Here is a 21,548-nt window from a genome sequence, read left to right as displayed (position 1 = left end):
CCAGATTGGAGAGGATCGAGGAGGGAGTGATCAGAGAGGTAGGTGGAGAGGCTAACCGCTACTATTAGGCAGGACTAGTTTTTCAGGGTCTCTGGTTTTTGAGGGCCTCAGGGCTTATTCCACTAGGTCGGTTGGTAGTTCCTGGGCAGTTGTGTTGGGCAGCCACATAGTCGTCTGTCCACACGTTCACTAATTTTTATTGTTTTCATGTCTTTGCCTCCAAAGACACCAGTTTTGGGCGAAAAAGTTTGCGCCCAGCTCATGCTGCATGTTCCCACCCATGAGGGGCAGTTTTGGAACATCCCCATGGTTAGCAGTGTCCCCAAACTGTATGTGCAAGAAAAAACAACATTTTTGCACTTACTGCAAAATGTCTTTTTCTTAACACAGTTGGGGGACACTGATCACACCTTTTATTTGTTGTTTCTAATGGTTTATGAGTGTTCTGTTGATTGTGTTGCACCTCTCTTGTGGCTTTGTAAGATAAATAACTGATATATCCGGTCAGAGGGGGCATAGAGGGGAGGGGAGCAGGCCAAACATGTCTTTTTAGTGCCTAATTCTACATAGCACCCTCTATACCCCATGGTGAGCAGTGTCCCCAAACTGTGTTGAGAGAGACATTTTACGATAAGTACAAAAATGTTGTTGCTTTCCCATTTTCACTGAACAATTCTAACACAATATTGCCTTAGCCCCTTAGAAAATGTTGTTTATAGCTTTAGATCAACATTAGCAAAACTGACCCACTTTTGAAACATACAAAGGCAATTGTTCAATTACTATTTAAACACAGCTATAAATAAATCAATTTTCATGCATCTAAAACTATGTGTAACAATACAAATAAACCCTGAAATAGTAAAAAGTAGTGCAAAATATTTTCACTATTTTGTCCCATGAATTGTCAACTTCGCTCCAGAAACTTTTGTTTTATTTTGTGCATGGGTATGTATCGGCATCATATAGGGAATATAGGAACAAATAAAGTCTACACGCTTAAAAAAATGGAGGTGAAGACATGCATCTCTCTTTATATACCACTCTTATAATAGAGAAAAATTGTTTCCAATTATCTAAATGTCTTAATGTTTATATACTAGTGTAATAATAAATTGTGACTTGCAGTGTATATTTAGTTTGTTGCTGCAGGAGGTCTACAACAGCTTATTGAAATCTTCAATTCTGGGATTTTGGAGCCCAAAGAGCAAGAATCATGGACTGTGGTAAGTTCACATTTATATTTGATATGATGTACTCATGCCCTAAATCTGTATTGTAGTGTAGTTTTGATTTTTTTTTTCTGTTCTGTTTAGTAGTGTCACATCAAGACCTATTGTTTGTTTTAGTCAGTTTTACACAGGTAACTAACTTCGATAGCTGTAATGATTTCTCCAATGTTCATTATGCAAATGCATTGGCCTTTGTGACCTCCAATTATCTCTAGGGTTTTACAATCGTACTTGATAGAAAACCAGGTGACACTTAGATCAGATTTACAAGAGAACTGCACACTGTGAAGTTGTTACCCATGACAAAAATTCCATACAAATGTATACTGTAAACTTATATTTCAATAAAAGAAAGTGTATCCAAACAAAATCTAAAAATATGTTTTAAACATTGATGTTTCCTGAATATATCTTATTTGCTACACTCTCCTCAAATAACAGTGTTACATTGTCAGTTGGAAATATTCTGTACAGTCAAAAGGTGTGTATATATATATATATGTGTACGTGTATGTGTGTGTGTGCGCATGTATGTGTGTGTGTGCGCATATATGTATGTGTGTGTATGCGCATATATGTATGTGTGTGTGTGCGCATATATGTATGTGTGTGTGTGTGCGCATATATGTATGTGTGTGTGTGTGCGCATATATGTATGTATGTGTGTGTGTGTGTGTGCGCATATATGTATGTATGTGTGTGTGTGCGCATATATGTATGTGTGTGCGCATATATGTATGTGTGTGTGTGCGCATATATGTATGTGTGTGTGTGCGCATATATGTATGTATGTATGTATGTGTGTGTGCGCATATATGTATGTATGTATGTGTGTGTGCGCATATATGTATGTATGTATGTATGTGTGTGTGCGCATATATGTATGTATGTATGTATGTGTGTGTGCGCATATATGTATGTATGTATGTATGTGTGTGTGTGCGCATATATGTATGTATGTGTGTGTGTGCGCATATATGTATGTATGTGTGTGTGTGCGCATATATGTGTGTATGTGTGTGTGTGCGCATATATGTATGTATGTGTGTGTGTGCGCATATATGTATGTATGTGTGTGTGTGTGCGCATATATGTATGTATGTGTGTGTGTGTGCGCATATATGTATGTGTGTGTGCGCGCATATATGTATGTGTGTGTGCGCGCATATATGTATGTGCGTGTGCGCACATATATGTATGTGCGTGTGTGCGCATATATGTATGTGCGTGTGTGCGCGCATATGTATGTGCGTGTGTGCGCGCATATGTATGTGCGCGCATATGTATGTGCGCGCATATGTGTGGGCGTATGTGCGTGCATGCGTGCGTATGTGTGTCCGTGCGCATATGTGTGTGCATGCGTGCGCGCATAGGTATGTATGTGCGTCTGTGCGCGCATAGGTATGTATGTATGTGTGTGTGTGTGTGTGTATATATATATATATATATATATATATATATATATATATATATATATATATATATATATATATTTATGCAAAACATAGACGTATGCTCATAAAAATGGGTCTTAGACTGCAGACTGCTTTGTTTTATCTAGACCGGAGGAGGTTCCTAGAAGCTGTTTCTTCCTTCTAAACCATAGAACTGTTGTGAATCAAGTGTAAGGGGGTTTCTGTGCATTTTTTTATATATTTTTCTATACATTTTTAATATTGCAATAAAGCAAACATTATTGTTAATAACATGGGAATAAAGAGCAAAAAGCATCCATTTAATATAATGGTTATGTAGATATGCTTTGTGGCATTCACTTTCCGAAATGGATGCAAGTTAGAAATTACGTCTTGTGTAAGTGCAATTTATCATGAATTCGATCTGTATCCCTACAGTGGCAGCTGGACTGTTTAGCGTGTTTGCTAAAGTTGATATGTCAGTTTGCTGTGGATCCAACAGATCTGGATCTGGCATATCATGACGTCTTTGCTTGGTCAGGAATAGCGGAGAGCCACAGAAAAAGGACATGGCCTGGCAAATCGAGAAAGTCAGCTGGCGATCACTCAAAGGGCCTCCACATACCCCGTTTAACAGAGGTACATTTGCATAATGACATATTATTAGTTATTGTTTGGCGCAGGTATTCCCCTTATTGAGATTCAGCAAAGATAATTGCAGGTGTTGAAGTTTTAAGAAAATTGATCCATAGTGAAGTGACAAAAAGTCTATAATTGCTAATGTGGAATACATAATGGTAGATTCAGTATCCTATAGCCTAGTACAGAGTGATGTTACAGCAGATAAAACTATTATTGTATTCACTGCTCACTTTAGCCATTGATCCTCTTCTTGACATTTTACTACCGTAGTATGACAAATGTTCAGACCAGTTATCACGTTGATTCCTTATGTGAATCTTTTGCTAATTGTGTATGTATTTGGTCCTGTGTAAGAAAGAAATTAACTTGTAGTGTTCTTTTAACTTTCTTTCCAAAGCTTCACTGATCAGGCGCATGCATTTTGTGCCAGTCTGCTCAATCATTCTCTTCTCTACATAAAAAAGTGTTACTGAAATTAAGACCTTTGTCACCCAAGCAGCTGTGAATAGAGCAGAAAGGCCCATTCAGAAGCTCATTTGCTGCCATTTTTCATTGACTGGAAATGCTGTTTTACTGTTACATGGAAGCACTTCACACATGCAATATTTTGACAGTAAAAGTGCCCTCATGTCACAAGGAAAGCAGATTTACCACTCATACTGAAGGTGCTCCTGCTTTTCCAATTGCCTGTGATCAAAAGAATGGTCTGTTACTTTCCCCCCTCACACTGTATAACATTATCTATTAACTTATCTGTTACACGATATATGTGGCGTGTTGTATGTAGTTTTTAATTTAATTGTGTAATTGTTTGTTCATCCCAGGTTCCTTAAAATGTTTTTCTCTCTGAAGGTTTTTTTAGTTCTTGTCCAAGGAACCTGTTTGATTCAGCGGTTAATGTCTGTTGCTTATACCTATGATAATTTAGCACAAAGGTAAGTATAATATATAATTTATACCTTTTTTGTTTAAACAGAAAGTAAGTATTTAACCTACTTTGCTCGGTCTACATGTCATCACTTTTTCCTGCAGGGTCCTGAAGGCTCAGTCAGACCATAGGTCAAGACACGAAGGTAAATATTTCATTAATACCATTACATCCTGTGGAAGGCAAAGATGGGTGAAGAGGGAATTGTGCGGCAGACATATGATAGTAATAGATACATTTTAGTGTTACTTTTATTATTTGAAATTTATAATCATTTTCCTGGTTAGTAATTGTTTGAGTCTGTGCACATAGGTGTTCATTTTGTCTCTTCTCCATTCCGTGTTTTAAAAGCTGAATAGAGGAAGACGTATCCCACATAGGGGTCATTAATGCAGCTGGGAACAGTAGAACATGATCTTCCTTCACCCTTTCCAGCTCTAATTTTCTGCTTTAGAAAGAAGGCCATGTGTACTGCTCCTGTTCCTCCTCCTTTTCCCTTTTCCTCCTTTCCCCTGATAGGAACAGAAAAGAGATGGAAATTATTTATGCTGTACTGCACGTATTGTTATTGGGGGTTTTTTTGAGAAAAATTTAAAAAACAATTTATGAAATATCACATGTTTTATTAAAAATTGCTTGTCTAGTCCTTTTTTTATGAAGCCTATGTTTGTATGATGTAATTGAGCAATAAACTCTACTTGGGGGAAAAAAAATCCTCAATACAGACTTCACATCCATAGCTAAAATTGCATGTTTGGAAACAAAGTTCATGCCTTCTAACCCATGTTATCTTTGATTTTTGAATTAGAAGGCACATCATTTAGTGTACTGTTCAACATATAAAGGCAGATCATTTTCAAAGTACCATACATAGGGCATAATCAAGCAAAGTTGTAGGTCATAATAAAAAATACATATATTTTTCACAGTAAGTGGAATATTTATTTTGTAACCAAAAATACAAGAGCCCTTCTACTTTGTGCTGTTAAATTGTTTATTGTACCTGTTCTACATTGTTGTTTTAAGGCATTTTGTTTGCTTTTATGGTATCCATGGCCATCATAACAGGAGTGTTTTGACTTACCAATGACCTGTTTCCTGTATCCCCCCGTCTTAGTTACACATTATTCAATGTGGCTTCTGGTTAGCTGGGCTCATTGCTGTTCTGTGGTGAAATCTAGCCTTGCAGACAGTGATCATTTACAAGATTGGCTCAAAAAATTAACCCTTCTTATTCCTGAGGTAAGAAAACTGAAAAGATTGTGTAAAAGCAATCTATAATTATACACCAATACCATTTAGTAAAATATAACACTTTTTAAATTTGTGCATACTATTTTAGCTGCTGTTATAAATGTAAAATGTATGAGATAAGTTTCAGTTAATCTCCAGGTTGTAACCTTGCATTTCTTTTAGTAGTTTTAGCTCTGTCCCTTTGCACTTCCTGGCAGCCACTTGATTCTCTTTTGCCACAAGTCAAATATTTACAAAACATCTGTAGGCACTGCATTTACCACCTCCAATGCTGTCAGTGTGTAGCAGTAAGTGGTTAGCTTGTTAAAAGTAGGCTGTTTAGTTTTGATACCTTAATTTGAACTTTTGCTGCAAAAAACAATAATTAATGTAACATTACCATGATGATTCATATTTCCATAGTGGGGATAGGCACTAAAGTATGTTTCAGTCTGATAAGTGGAATAATGTAACCCATGTGTAAATTATAATAGAAGTTACTAGGAAGTATTGTAAGCATGTGAAGGTGCAAGGCTGCAAAGAGTGCAATGTGACCTAAAAGGCACATATTCAGCAGTACGAAGTACATTTGTGCATTATAGTGTAGCAGTGTGTCGCTTTATCTTGTCAGACATGCATTCAGAACATAAAGGGTTTTGGTGTAAGCGAAGTCTGTCCCCAACCATACATTCCCCTCTGCGTTTAACTGTTGGAGCTTGTCTGTTACTGTATGCTGTAGACCAGTGGTTCCCAAACTTTCTCAGTTTGAGGCACCATTAGGGTCTCCATAGTTTTTTCAAGGCAACCCTAAGTCCAAATAATTACAAGGTAGTCCTGATTTTTATGTAGTTGGATCAAAATAATGTAATAAGTATTAGTTCAAGTCAAACCCTGTGTAGCTCCTATACGAGAAGTGAATTTGTGCTTCTGAGAGGCAACAGCACACAAATAACAGGAACAGTGCAGGGTTACACCCAACAATAGTGTTGCCACAGTATTGCTGTATGTGTACAAAGTATATCCCCGACTGATGGCTCTCCTCTGTCTGCAACTGGTCAACTAAATTAATGAGTGCCTGGCGATATCTAAGAATCAGCCTGCAAGCAGTGATCTCCACTATGCGAGACTCACTGTATTCTCCCGACGGGTCCGGCGCTGCATTAGGCTAAGAGCGCGGGGACTTCGTCTGAGGAGTAGCCATTTTCAGGGAAGTGCCAAGTCTCCTTCTGAGGCTGAGGGGGACTTTGATTTCATCTGGCCACAATCTGAGCACAGATTAAAAGGCTGCAACGCAAAAGAAACAAAGGAGAGCTTTAATAAGCAAAAACCTCCAGTGAGCGGGGAGAATAATCCTCCCCAAAGCAAAAGCCTTCAGTGCGGGGAGTGTAACAGACCCCCCCTTCCCACACACACACACAAACACTGATTGGTGTACTATTTTCTCCTTAAATCCTTATCGGATCCTTTTCTCTACCAGCATCTGACCCTGTCTATTCGAGTACTGGAACAACACGGTTAGATAATCAATTTTTCCAGATCCCAGTTGATGCCCTCACAGAGGATGACGTTTCTAGGATTAATAATGGACACCACTTTTTTCAGAAGTTCTTTTTCCAGAAACTTCTCTACAGAGCCCTACAACTCTCTGTACGGTTAATCCTGAGTCACCTTTGTCCTTCATTGCGCTTGGGCATGGGGATACTAGGGTTGATGGTATCAACATTTGAACCCCCCCATCCCATACAGTTGTTTACACTCTCGTCCATTCCAGTAGAATCTACTAAGACAATGGTCGGTTCCTCCTTTTTTCATCTGGCGACCCAACAAATCAGACTCCCCAGGGAGACTCGTAAACCTCTGAAATGGCTAGTTCAAGAGCTTCTGATTATGGGACGATCTCTTGTCCAGTGGTCTTGGATTCTGGTGACCACAGATGCCAGTCTGAAGGGCTGGGGAGTTGTTGTTGTTCTCCAGCTTAGTCTCCAGGGTCTTTGGACAGACAGGGAGGTGCTTCAGCCCATAGATGTTCTCGAGCCAAGAGCCATGCTGTTAGCCCTCCATGGAGCTCAGTGTCTCCTTCAAGGAAGACCAGTCCACCTCTAATCAGTCAATGCCACTGCATATGGCATATGTAAATTGCCAAGGAAGAACAAGAAGTGCAGGAGCTATGCAGGCAGCGAAACAGTCGTCTTGTGGGCAGAGAAACTCGTTTCAGCGATTTCAGCAGGATTTATTCCCGGAGTGAACAAATGGAAGCAGATTATCTCAGCAGGCATGCAATTCTTCCGGGAGAATGGGAACTGCATCCTCAGGCGTCTCAGGAGTTAGTCTGGAAATGGGGCGTGTCAGATCTGGAGTTGATGGCATCCAGACACAATCACTAGGTTCCAAGATTCTGCGCAAGAACCAGAGTTTCTCTGGCTGTGGCGGTGGAAGTAATGTCCATGAGGTGGGACTCCTGTTTAGACTATCGCTTTCCACCAATTCCAATGATCCCGCGGGTTCTAAAGTGAGTACTGTTGGAAGGTCTTCCAGTAATTATGGTGGCACCGATTTGGCCCAGGTAGCTCTGATCTGCCACATCTTGCTTCTGGTGGAAGGGACAGGCTGGGCTCTTCTTCTCAGGCCCAATCTTCTCAGTCAAGAACCATTACACAATCTGTACTTACCTTCCCTGGCTTTAATGGTGTGGTTGTTGAAGCTGACCTCTGGCGGTCGAGGAGGTTCTCTTCCAGGGTAGCGGAGACACTCGTAAAGGCTCGAAGCCAGTATCGGCTAAGATCTATCACAAGGTGTGGAGGATCTATGTACAGTAGTGTGAGAAGAAGTGAAATAACCCTGCCTCTTTCAGATTAGCTGTTATCAGGCCTTTCTTCAGGATGGGTTAGATATGGCACCAAGACTGAGTTCTTTGAAGGTTCAGGTCTCTGCGCTTTCTATTTTATTTTCTTTCAGTGCCGGTTGGCTTTCCTAGCTGACGTTTGTACTTTCCTTCAGGGGATGATTTATGTTCAGCCACCCAACGTCCCTTTGTTGGCCCCGTGGGATGTGAACCTGGTTATTGAGGTTCTTCAACGCTCTCCATTCGAACCCTTTGAGTCTGCTGATCTGCATTTCTTGACGTGGAAGGTGGTGTTTTTGCTGCCCATTGCATCTCTTCAACGGGTGTCTGAGCTTGGAGCCTTGTCCGGTAGGGTTCCTTATCCATGAGGATAGGGTGGTTCATAGGACCGTACCTATTTTCTTACCTATGGTGGTTCCACCCTTTAGAGAAGCGATTGCTCCTCCTGGGCCGCCTTCCGCTGTTAGTTTGGAAGTGGTCCAGGCTTTACGTCCTACGGTTAAGCGGGTTGTGGCAGGCAGAGGGGGAAGAGCTTGCCTCCCCCCTCCCGCCTTGCCTACCGCGCTCACCGCCGGCCCTGGCCGCAGTACCCCAGTGAGTTTGCACAGTTTGGGAACACCTGCTGTAGACCTTAAAATGGCTGTCCTAATGCTGCATAGACAATCTCCTGAAGGGGAATTTTGGGCATGGGCAGCAGGGAGCAGAATGTTTAAGCAAAGGCGTTTCTTTTGCTGTAATACATTCTGAGGGTTAGCCATACTATATTTTATTGCAAGGTTGTGCTGAATATATGACGTCCTCTTTGAATTTTCTTGTGTATAATGAAGAATAGCTATCATCATCTTTTTCATCACCACCATTTATTTATATAGTGCGCTGTAAAGAGAACTCATTCACATCAGTCCCTGCCCCATTGGAGCTTACAGTCTAAATTCCCTAACATACACACACACAGACACAGAGAGAGAGACTAGGGACAATTTTAATAGCAGCCAATTAACCAACTAGTATGTTTTTGGAGTGTGGGAGGAAACCTACGCAAACACGGGGAGAACATACAAACTCCACACATATAAGGCCATGGTCGGGAATTGAACTCATGACCCCAGCAATGTGAGACAAAAGTGCTAACCACTGCTGCCCATCTAGTGTTAAGAAGCTTATGTATGTCTATAACTTATGTATTCTATTAATATATAGAATAACTGCTTAATGATACTGGTAACTTAATGCACTGACCTTCGCCATACAATTTCACGATCTTTTCCCTTTAAAATGTAGAAACTGGTAATAATACTTAAGTTGATTGCAATCAGAAAATTCCAATGTAAACCATCTGGCATGTAAAATGTTTTCTAAACCTAGAATACAGAATGTTTTATGGAGTATTTATTGTTAACCATCACAAATAGATATGAAAGTTGCAGGAACTCCTCACAAAAAAAACTATTTAAGAATTGTGATCGGGTAGGTTTTTTTGTTTTGTTTTTTTAATTGTTTTTTGGAGGGTTTTGTCCCTATGCATAATTATACTTCTTTTATGTCAAAGAATGCTGCAGCAAATCTCTCTGAATCTCATGGGGCAAATAACAGAGCAGTAGCTTGCACTGCGGCTGAACAGTAAATATCTCAGATTGTCATGCGAGATAAATCTGAACTGTAGAGTCCAGTGAAATTTAAATTTCTGAATCATATGAATTACTTCATTCATTACACTGTTGAGACCAAAGTGATGTAAACCTATATCTTTTATGAAGAAGTATCCGTAAAGGATTGCTTACCACAGGTCAAAATCACATGTTATCAGTGATAAAAATGTGACATGCAGTCACCTATATGTCCAGCTACACATACACATGCCATTGTTGTATATTGTACTTTTGTTTCCAAAAATTGCAGGAGAGGCTGCCATGTGTAACCATTCCCAATGGACACTGGATGTCAAATTTGAAAATACACCCTGCCCGCTTTAATTTATTTATTTTAAAAAAAACCTCTCAAGGGCATTTTCAATTAGTTGTAAAGTGCCTTTGCAACCGTTCCAGAGGCACTCTGCAGCTATAGGTGGACGAGGAAAAATCTGTGTTTCAGTAGCTTAATACTGTGTCTTAAATATGCTCCCTAGGCACAAAACTGATTGGAATACATAGCAGATAATTATGAAAGCTTAAATGTAAGAATAGGAGGTTTTAAATTTCAATATTTTAGTCAAACTCACCATTCACATTTTCAATTGTTTGCTAGTATAAAATATTATGTTAAAATTTTGCTTTTTTTGGGTTTTCTTGAAAGACTGCAGTTCGTCATGAATCGTGCAATGGTCTGTACAAGCTGTCCCTTTCTGGTCTGGATGGCGGTGATTCAATAAATAGATCATTTTTACTTCTAGCTGCATCAACTTTGTTAAAATTTCTTCCCGATGCCCAAGCATTAAAACCTATTCGGGTAAGTGATTTTACTTTAGCAATTTACTTTATGGTTATTTTCTTCTTATATTATTTTTATCTTGAGTAGCAAAATTTACATATAAAAAAAATGTTCTCACCTATTTATAATACCAGTAGGTTCACATGTCTATACTCTGGTTCAATACTTCAAACATACACTATATGGACAAAAGTCTTAGATGCTTGACCATTGCACAATCAGAGACTATAATGGAATTGTATTCAATCACATATACGTTAATATGGCGTTGGTCCTCCTTTTGTAACAGCTTCCACTCTTCTTGGATGGCTTTCCACAAGATGTTGTAGTGCTTCAGTGGAAATTTGTACTCATTCATTATGAGGTTGATGGCACTGATGTTGGTTGAGAAGGCCTGGCTCACAATTTACGTTCCAGTTTATCCCAAAGGTGTTCGATGGGGTCAGGGCTCTGTGCCAGCCAGTCAAGTTCCTCCACACTGTACCCATTAAACCATGTCTTTGTAGTCCTTGTTGTCCTTGCTTTGTTCACTGGGGCACAATCATGTTGTAATAGAAAAGGCCTTCCCCAAACTGTTGCCACAAAGTTTGAAGCATAGAATTATCCAAAATGACTTGGTTTGCTGAAGCATTAAGATTGCCCTTCACTAGAGATAAGGGGCCTTCCCAAACCCTGAAAAGCAGCCCCATACCATTATCCCTTCTCCACCAAACTTCACAATTGGCATAATGCAGTCAGGCAGGTAACGTTCTCCCGGCATCCGCTAAACCCAGACTCGCCCATCTGACTGCCAAACAGAGATGCGTGATTCATCACTCCACAGAACACGTTTCCAGTGCTCCACAGTCCAGTGTCTGTGTGCTTTACACCACTCCATCCAACGCTTGGCATTGGTCTTGGTGATGTGAGGCTTGCATGCAGCATCTCGGCCATGGAAACCCATTCCATTAAGCCCTCCCGCAAAATTTTTGTGCTTACATTAATGCCAGTGAAAGTTTGGAACTCTTCAGCTATGGAATCAGCAGAGCATTGGTGACTTTTATGCACCATGCGCCTTAGCTGTCGTTGACCATGCTCTGTGATTTTATGTGGTCTTCTGCTTTGTGGCTGAGTTGCAGTTGCTAAATGCTTCCACTATCTGATAATATCACTTACAGTTGACCCTGGAATATCCAGCAGGGATAAAATTTCAGGAACAGTCTTATTGCAAAGGTGGCATCCTATGACAGTACTACGCTTGAAACCACTGAGCTCTTCAGAACGACCCATTTTGTATCACAAAAGTTTGCAAATGGATACTGCATGGCTGGGTGCTTGATATTACTCTGGCACCGGGACTGATTGGAACACCTCAATTCAATAATTTAACAGGTGTGGTCAAATACTTTTGTCCATATAGTGTATATAAATGTGAACTGTTTATTACTTGTGTAAGCCTAATGGGGGGAAATCAATTGTAAAAAAATCTTCATCCGGAACAGTTGCGAGACACCTCACATTTATTATTTATTTATTTTAATTTTATTTTTTTTACAGTAGTAACACTCATTTCTGCTTGCGCCCCATAAAGGTGCGAGCAAAAATTAGCAGTACCTTTTACCGTAGTAACTGTAAAAATGCACACCAGACAATTGAATCTGCCCCATTGTGTATACAATCAACAATGTATATTTTATTACAATTTTGTATACTATTACTTTGTTTCAGAGCAGTAGTAATAAAAAGATTTTGAAAAAAAAAAAATATCTAGTGAACAATTACTGCAGGTAAGGCCATACACACGTGCACACTCGGGCAACAATGAAAGAAATTTTTATTAATTCTGATTTACATAAGTATATAGGGCTCCATGCAGTACATAGGAAATTATCATATCAAAAAAACAAATTAAGAATCCCCAGGCTCTTAAGTTACAGAAACCAGCATTATTAGGTACCGAGGGACCTACCCTCTTTTGCCATATTATTAGAACCAAATAACAAACCTAGTGCTGTCCCTAAAGCATAATAGTACTAAGATACCCAGAATAATGAAATCGTATCAATGTAACCTCAATATAACATTACAGATCTACAATCGTAAAGTGTCCATAAATGTCAAGCTGATGCATAAATCAATCTATATGTAGGTAGGAAAGAAAAAACATTTATACTTCTGTGGAACAAACTCCCCATAAAAGTGAAATGATAAAAATGTTCCAAACCCAGAAAGAAAATTTTTTAAATATAGTAGTGTGCAAAAATTACTTTAGCCAATGATAAAATCAATAGCACTCACGTGTTGCATCTTTGATTTAAAAGAAAAAAGAAGTCCTTTCATATAATCGCATATCATGAAATTTCCTTCTGCAGGGAAGTGTCCTTTATGGAAGAATATCCTGTTTTGTTCATAGCTCCCTCGTTAAACCATGTAGAATAAAAGTAAAGAAACCTCACATTGTGAATTTTTGGTATATATTCACCATACACCATGAGATATTGCAACATCATTGGCTAAAGTATTTTTATACTTAAATCTCTTCTTTTTTGGGCTTGCAACATTCACATTCATCTTTGAGAGTTGGATCTACAGAAGTATGAACGGTTTTTCTTTTCTACCTATAGAAGGATTGATCAACTTGACATTTATGGACACTTTGTTTTTATTTTCTACACTGAATGTATTATATTCATCATTTGATTAACCACTGTTATTGAGATTCGACCAGTAATATTATATTGATGTTATTATTCTGGGTATCTTTATACTATTATGGTTTAGTGCCAGCACTAGGTCTGTTATCGCATCCACTAGGTCATGGCATTTCTGTGTAACTGATGGGATAATGTCTGAACAACTTGTATAAAATTTTTAAACATGGATAATTAAGAAAGTCTTCAAATTTTGACTTGTGATGAGTACTTAAGGACCAATGCTGAGTAATCCTAGTCTAGGTTTAGTCCTTTTTGGTTTATAAAAAAATCTGGTTTGCACTCACAAGCCTAAAGGCTATAACTATGGTGTATGTGTACACAAGAAAATGGTGTTCATATTAAAGTATGCAGCTATTAATATTACCAGTTTTCTGTTCTCCTTGTATATTCTAGGCTACATACAGATTTATTTATTTTTTTTTATAGGTAGAGGACTATGAGGAAGAAACTATTCTACGACCTGGATGTAAAGAATATTTTTGGTTACTGTGTAAACTGATTGATAACATCCATGTCAAAGATGCCAGCCAGGTAAAGAAAAAAAATGAACAAAAATCACTAAAAGGTTGTAGACCCTTAATGCAGCATACAAATTACAAGAGTGGTTGCATATACCTGAAATATCACAATTATATATATATGTACATTGTTGTTTATTTAAAATATGCCAATCACATTACTCAGTGAATATGTAGTCATTCACATCCACTCCTGCCTCATTGGAACTTATAATCTTTAACACACACCCACACCCATTATGTCTAAAGCCATTTAACCTACCTGTATGTTTTTGGACTGTGGGTAGAAACCAGAACACTTGCAGGAATCCCACACAGATAGGACCTTCATGACCCCTGTACTGTGAGGCAGCAAATGTTAACCATCAAATAGAATTCTCGAGTATCTAGATTTACTAAGCCTTAACTACTACATAATTTGTACTCTGGAGCTGAAACCACCCAGCATCATGCCGGCTTATTACCCTTCGGCCATAATTGTGCACACAAAGGCATTTAAAACTGATGCTTGTGGACGGTTCATTATGAACATATGACACAATTTGAAAGCAATAGTTTTCTGCCTCATTAACCGAAAATGCAAAAAAAAAGCTGGGTGCACACCTATGCAATTATCGTGCATGATTCACAGCTGTTTGGTAAGATACTGCAGGAGTGTGTATGCTCCCACGATCATGTTTTATCATACCAAACCACATCACTTTGTTTGAATTGGTTTTCTAAACTTCCTAAAAATCGCGATCAGTGATGCAATGATGTAGGGCAAATTTGGAAGTGTGTGCACACTCACAACAAGCAGTGTAGGCAGAAATAGGTACACAATCTTTTCAGCAGATGGTTATGAGAGGTGCAGCTCTCCGATCTAATGGTAAATCATGTAAGTGACTCACCATTGTGTCTGCTGTCTGTCTGTTCTCCCTTTAGGATGTAAGCTCTTACGAGCAGGGCCCTCTTCCCTCCTGTCTCTATACCTAGTGTTCTGCTCCAACTTCACTCTACTAGCTATGCTGGGATCTCTTGGAGTCTTTGTATTATTTGTTTATTGTTCTGTACTGTTTGTATTTTGTACGGTGCTGTGGAAATCAGGTGGTGCCGTACAAATTATTATTATTGTAGCACAGTGCTCTGCAGTACAGTAGGGAAAAACAGTACATACATAAAAGGGGGACATACAAGCTAGACAAAATAAACGCAGACATGAAAACAAAAGGAATGAAGGACCCTGATCATTAGTGAGCTTACATTCTAAGTGGAAGAGGGTACAGCTGAAGCAAAAGGAGCAAATGTGGCTTAGGGTTGAGATCGGGGCAGTTGTGAGGGTGCAATAGTGTAAATAGTGTTATCGGAGATAAGGGAAGAAAAAAGATGGGTTTTCAAAGAGAGTTTAAAGATTTGAAGTCTGTGGGAAAGTCTGAGCGTGGTACGGAATTCCACAAGTGGGGAGCAGCACGGGAGATGTCTTGTAGTCGGGAGTGAGATGTGGTTACCAAAGACAAGTCAAGGCGCAGATCACAGGTAGATACAAGAGGGCAGGAGAGAATGTATTTTGTTGAGAGTTTTGAGATGTATGCAGGAGTAGTGTTGTTGAGGACTTTGTAGTTATGGGTGAGTGATTTGACTTTGATTCTGGAGGACACAGGGAGCCAGTGTAGGAATTTGCATAGTGGTGCAGCAGATGTGAAGCGGTGAGAGAGGAAGATCAGTCTTGCAGCAGCATTTAGGATGCATCGAAGTGTGGCTATATGGGTATCAGGAATGCCAGATAGCAAGAGGTTGCAATAGTCAAAATGGGAGATGAGAGAATGGATAAGAGTTTTGGAAGCATGTTGAGTAAGAAAAGGGTGTATTCTGGCCCTGTTTTTTAAGGCATAGTCGACAGGACTGGTATAGAGGATGACACCAAGGCAGCGGGCTTGGGACTGAGGAAACTGTGGTGGTGTTGATAGTGAGGGAGATTTGAGGGCAGGTGGTGACTCTGGCAGGAGGGAAGATAATAAGCTCTGTTTTGGAAATGTTGAGCTTTAGGTAGCATTGGGATGTCCATGTGGAGATAGCAGACAGTTTTCACGAGCTAGTATAGAAGGAGAGAGGTCAGGGGAAGAGAGATTGATTTGGGTATCATAAGGATAGCGGTGATATTGGAGGCCAAATGAGCAAATTGGTGCCCCAAGAGAAGTTATATAATGAAAAAAAGTAAGGGCCAAGAACAGAATCTTGTGTGACCCCAACAGATAATTGGGAATAGAGGGGAGGATGTGCCAGAAGTAGAAACACTAAAGGATCAGAACGATAGGTAGGAAGTAAACCAGGAAAGAACTGACAAGAAGGCCAATGGAGAGAAGGGTGTTTAGAAGAAGACCGTGATAAACAGTGTTAAAAGCAGCAGAGAGGTCCAAGAGAATGAGTATGGAGAAATGACCCTAAGACTTTGCAGTAAGTAGATCATTGATCGCTTTTGTGAGTTCAGTTTCAGTGGAATATTGGGGTCGGAAGCCTGATTGCAGAGTCGAGAATGGAATGAGAGGAGAGAAAGTGAGACAGACATTTGTTCACTAATCTCTCAAGTAGTTTGGTGGCAAAGGGAAGGAGAGAAATAGGGTGGTAGTTGGAGAGAGATTCTGGAGCGAGTGTTTGTTTCTGTAGACTTGGTGAGATGAGTGCATATTTAAAGGTGGATGGAAATGTGCCAGTGGAGAGAGACAGGTTGAGGAGACGAGATAGAGGTGAGCATGCAGTTGAGAAATAGGTGGGGGGGAATGGAGTTGAGGGGACAGGTTGTAGGGTGAGATGATAAATCAAATAAATGATAATTAGACGTGTGTACGCATGAATTGACATGCTCATTGGGACTTTCAAATATTTCACATATGATGTGAGAGATGGAAAGAGGAGAATAAACATAGAATTTCCAGAGGTAAAAAGTTGTCCGAACAGTTTGAGAGGATGATTAAGGTCATTTCAGAAAGAAGGCAGTATCCATTACAATAAGTTTTTACAGTAGGAAAGGGCAGCTGAATGGAATTTTTAAAATTCTTTGTTTCAAAAAAATAACTCACTTTTAATTTACATTTCCTAATTCAACATTGAAGTTTACTATTAGATTGCTGACAGCCAATAGTATATTAGACTTTTTTACACACCCTGATACAAAGTATAAATCTGCTGTCAAGGTTAACTTTACTGTAGCAAAGAGAATGTAATTGAGGTTAACTTTTGCAGAAGACTTCTTGACAAATGACAAATAATTATTTTTAGTACAACCTCAGATTCACTAGTATTCAAAGCCCACTCTTATGGTAAAAAAGAAACAGCCTCTGAACAAACAGTTTAATGTACATTTGTATTTTTATCACATTTCCTGATGTTTGGAGAAAGCAACAGCTTGATTTAGTGTTTCCATTTTTTTTCCTAGACAACATTGCTTGATTTGGATGCATTAGCAAGGCATTTGGCAGACTGCATTCGCAGGTAGGGCTGTTTCCTATTATTATTTTTATGGTCATAATCTGGCAGTTACAACCCCTTCTTGTGCCTCTAGATATTCTGCTTCTTTATTTGTATTGTAGATGTAGATGGTGGCAGTAGCCTTATCTTACATTTGATATAGCCATTTCCTTGTCTGAATAATTATAGTTTTCTGTTTTTTGTTGGTGGTTATTTATCTTTTTTTTTTTTTTTTTGTAGCCGGGAAATCTTAGACTATCAGGATGGTAACATAGAAGATGATGGTATGACAGGACTCCTGAGGCTTGCAACCAGTGTCATCAAACATAAACCTCCCTTCAAATTTTCTAGGGAAGGGCAGGTAGGATTTATTGGTCATGCTCTGTCTATCCCTATTCCTATTGACCATTAACCAAAGTCTAATGGGTTTTCTCTCTTTTTCAGGAGTTTCTCAGAGATGTTTTTAACCTCCTATTTCTGTTACCAAGCCTAAAGGACAGACTCCAGCCCAAATGTAAATCCCATTCTTCACGGGCAGCAGCATATGACCTCTTGGTGGAAATGGTGAAAGGCTCAGTGGAGAACTACAGGCTGTTACACAATTGGGTAATGGCACAGCATATGCAGTGTAAGAGCCAGCTTATTTATAATACTTTTTGCATTTTGTACTAATATGCTTTGCTAAAGAAAAAAATGCAATGTTATTTGTGTGCTAAGACTTATACCGGATATGTTTACTGTCATCCTGGGCCATTCACACATTGTCATAACTTTATTTGCTTCACCTCATGTGACCAAATGGGCTTACTTCGCTACCTGGTCTGTCGTGGAAGAAGGATGGAGGGATGTTCTTCCTGCACAGTTTATCTGGGTTTCTATTTAATAACTGAATAATATTCAGCTATCCCATAGTCATTGATTTTAAATATTTTGCTAATTATGGTGAACTCGGGAATTAAATTTAAAAAACATTAAAATATTTTTAAAGTATTCAAATATTTTGAAAATATTTTACAGTCATTGAGTACCCTAATAAAACACATCTTTCCTACTTCTGTGTAATGAATTGTTATATATTGTGTGATGCACACCCCTGAATTGAATACTTTATAGTGGATATATAGTACTGTTTAAAAGTTTTAGGCAGGTGTGAAAAAAATGCTTTCAATAATAGAAATGTTTATTTTTATCAATTAACAAAATGCAAAGTCAGTGAACAGAAGAGAAATCTAAATCATATCAATATCAATATTTGGTGTGACCACCCTTTGTCTTCAAAATGTCATCAATTCTTTTAGGTACACTTGCACAAAGTTTTTGAAGGACCTCTGCAGGGAGGTTGTTGTAAACATCTTGGAGAACTAACCACAGATCTTCTGTGGAAGTAGGCTTGTTTAAATCCTTCTGTCTCCATGTAATCCCAGGCATACTTGATGATGCTTAGATCAAGGATGTGTGGGGGCCATATTGTCACTTCCAGGACTCCTCAGATGCCTCACTGATGGTATTTCATGATGGATACGTACCTTCCTTGCCTGTATTTCTCAGCATTGAGGACACCATTAATCCAGACCAAATCCCCAACTCCATTTGCTGAAATGCAGCCTCAGATTTGCAAGGGACCTTCTATTTTTGAAAGCATTCTTACTTTATACCATTTTTTCCACGCCTGCCTAAAACTCTTGCACAGTACTGTATATCTCATATGAACTATAAATAAATATAAAGAGCATTTACTTGGTGCTGTATGGTTTCCAAATAAGCAGGTTTCTTATCTCTCTTAAGACACAGGATGAAAGTCTTAAAAATCAACCTCCTGTGCATTCAGGCTAAAAGATGTCTTGGTCACTCACACAAATGAAAAGGCCTATTTAGCATAGCATTTCCTTTCTTACAAAAACACATTTTCTCCAGCATATGCCTTCTGCATCAGAAATAAATACGTTTCTGATATAAAAATCTGTACAGTTCAACGATCTATTGGCACACTGCCCCACTAATTGAAAATATAAATAAATATATATATAGATATAGATATATAGATATATATATATATATAGATAATATTCTATATTCACATTCTTGCCAATTAACCTACACCTAAATTTTCTATATATTTTAGAGTTATTTCACAATTATTCATAAAACATGTTACTTTTAAAATTATATGTGTGTGATGTCAGTTTTGTATCCGAGCGGGTGGGTACTGAAACTTTTTAGAACACATGATGTGTTTGTTGTTAATAGCTTTATAAAAATATTTTCATGAGTCTCTTGCTGTAATTCAAGTTATTGTATGATTTATTGCTGTCAATCTTTGATGTTCCCTTTGAACAAAATGTGTTTATAAAAACAATATGGAACAATCTTAACCATACTGATTGTATTGAACAACAGCTTCCCACGCACCTTACAAATGGGACTACTGGCCGCATGATGATGTCCGGGCTGAATGCAGGTTTGTTGGGCTAACTAATCTTGGAGCGACCTGTTACCTGGCATCTACCATTCAGCAGTTGTACATGATACCAGAGGCCAGGCAAGCCATCTTTACTGCTAAGGTATACGAGTGTTACAGTGTCTGTGTAGTATATAAGTAAATGCTTTGTATTTCATAGTTTGCTGGTTCTTGGTGGTGGTATAGCATCAAGAATTATTTTTAAATCACCACCCATAATATTAGTTGCATAAATAAGGCTTTTTGTTACAGCAAATTATCCAGGAGCTGTTTGATTCTGTCCTTGGGCTCCTGTTCGCCAAAAGCAGAATTAAGAAACAAAAGTGGAAGGCTGCTAGTTTTTGTTAAAGATCCTTCCGTTGAGGGAAGGCTGTATAAGGACAAGAAAGTCTTGATCCAAGTCTAACCTGCACTTTAGTAAACACAGATTACATTTACTTTGCATTTACTCTAAAGATAGTGGTGCACAACTTTGTTATCTAGGATATAAATGCTAGGGTGCCATTTTTCTGGACTCGCATAAGAGGTGGTTTTCAAGTCAATGGGTGTCTGACAATCAAGGGACCATAAAAATAGATTCTGGGACCCTATTTGAGGTCCACACCCACAGGTTTTCCCCCCTCTGATATAGTAGGACTGAGATGCAAAGATGATCTAACCTGCTGGCCACCACCACCTCCACTTTGCCCTTTTGTAGTCTACTTGGTGAGTAATGTTTAAATGATAATAAGTTAATTAATAAAATTTACATAAAATAATAATGAAAAGATAAATTTTACTTTTCCCCACAACCTTTTCCCCAACACTAAAATGATTTGTGCTTTTAAATGTGTTTTGCACCAGTGTGTAGTTTAAGTTTACAGTCAGTATAAATAAAAATTAAAAAGCATGCCTTTGGTATTCCTATACCCAATTTAATTTAGGGTTGCATTTCTTAGGCAGTTCTTATTGCAAAGAATGTAGCTATGGTACGAATTGAGAAAATGTGACTACTACTTTTTATACATTTCTCATTCATCTTTGCAGATGGCTTATAGAGGCTCATCCTGAAGTTTGGGCACTTTAAATTTTAGCACAAAGTCTGAACTCCTTCCCCTTGTTCTGGTTATAAATGTACAAAAATAGTAATGTTTAAAAATATGTTTGACTTTTGTTTTGCAGTATTCAGATGATATTAAACATAAAACAACCTTGCTGGAACTCCAAAAAATGTTTACTTACTTAATGGTAAGTTTCTTTTCACTTTAGTAATGTTTAATGAAGATGTATTTATTTATTTTCTGGTCATCTAAAAATGACGAATATGTTATTTCTTTAATTAAGTGCTCAATCTTCCCTTCATTCACTCCTGTAATAGGAGAACTGCACCTTCATGAGGATTATAAAAGTATCTGGGGCATGCTCTAACACCTTCTTCCCAACAGTGTGGAGATCTTCTTGCCCCCTCTTGAAAATACTGTCTTCTACATGCCTTCCCCTTGTTGACAGCGACACAATGACACCATTGTCACACAGCTGTTATGTCCACCCACATCCCAGCTGAAGAAGATAGTTTTCCCCTGACAATTAGGAGAAGCCAGCTAGAAACGCAAAATAGGTGTCTTGATTTAAAGAATAGTGGAAGGGAGAGATAGTTGTCAGCATTAGGGAAAAATATGAGTACATTAAAATAATAAATGTGTTCCATTAAAGTGTTAGAATATGTGACAGAATGGG

At 38.6% G+C, this 21,548-nt stretch overlaps 1 protein-coding gene across 3 annotated transcripts in view; it reads left to right on the top strand.

The window, feature by feature from the left end:
• USP34 (ubiquitin specific peptidase 34) overlaps positions 1 to 21,548 on the top strand; it is a 166,672-nt gene that overhangs the window by 94,811 nt on the left and 50,313 nt on the right. For all 3 annotated transcript variants that reach the window (XM_075203870.1, XM_075203869.1, XM_075203868.1), the window contains 12 exons: positions 1,140 to 1,226; positions 3,086 to 3,286; positions 4,142 to 4,224; positions 4,322 to 4,362; positions 5,335 to 5,459; positions 10,585 to 10,737; positions 13,839 to 13,943; positions 17,343 to 17,398; positions 17,615 to 17,735; positions 17,819 to 18,002; positions 19,772 to 19,935; positions 20,994 to 21,059. In XM_075203870.1, coding sequence (XP_075059971.1) covers positions 1,140 to 1,226; positions 3,086 to 3,286; positions 4,142 to 4,224; positions 4,322 to 4,362; positions 5,335 to 5,459; positions 10,585 to 10,737; positions 13,839 to 13,943; positions 17,343 to 17,398; positions 17,615 to 17,735; positions 17,819 to 18,002; positions 19,772 to 19,935; positions 20,994 to 21,059 — 1,386 coding nt within the window. The remainder of the gene's footprint in view (positions 1 to 1,139; positions 1,227 to 3,085; positions 3,287 to 4,141; positions 4,225 to 4,321; positions 4,363 to 5,334; positions 5,460 to 10,584; positions 10,738 to 13,838; positions 13,944 to 17,342; positions 17,399 to 17,614; positions 17,736 to 17,818; positions 18,003 to 19,771; positions 19,936 to 20,993; positions 21,060 to 21,548) is intronic.

This window comes from Mixophyes fleayi, chromosome 3, assembly GCF_038048845.1.
Source record: "Mixophyes fleayi isolate aMixFle1 chromosome 3, aMixFle1.hap1, whole genome shotgun sequence".
NCBI lineage: Eukaryota > Metazoa > Chordata > Amphibia > Anura > Limnodynastidae > Mixophyes > Mixophyes fleayi.
This window is presented reverse-complemented; position numbering and strand designations above follow the sequence as displayed.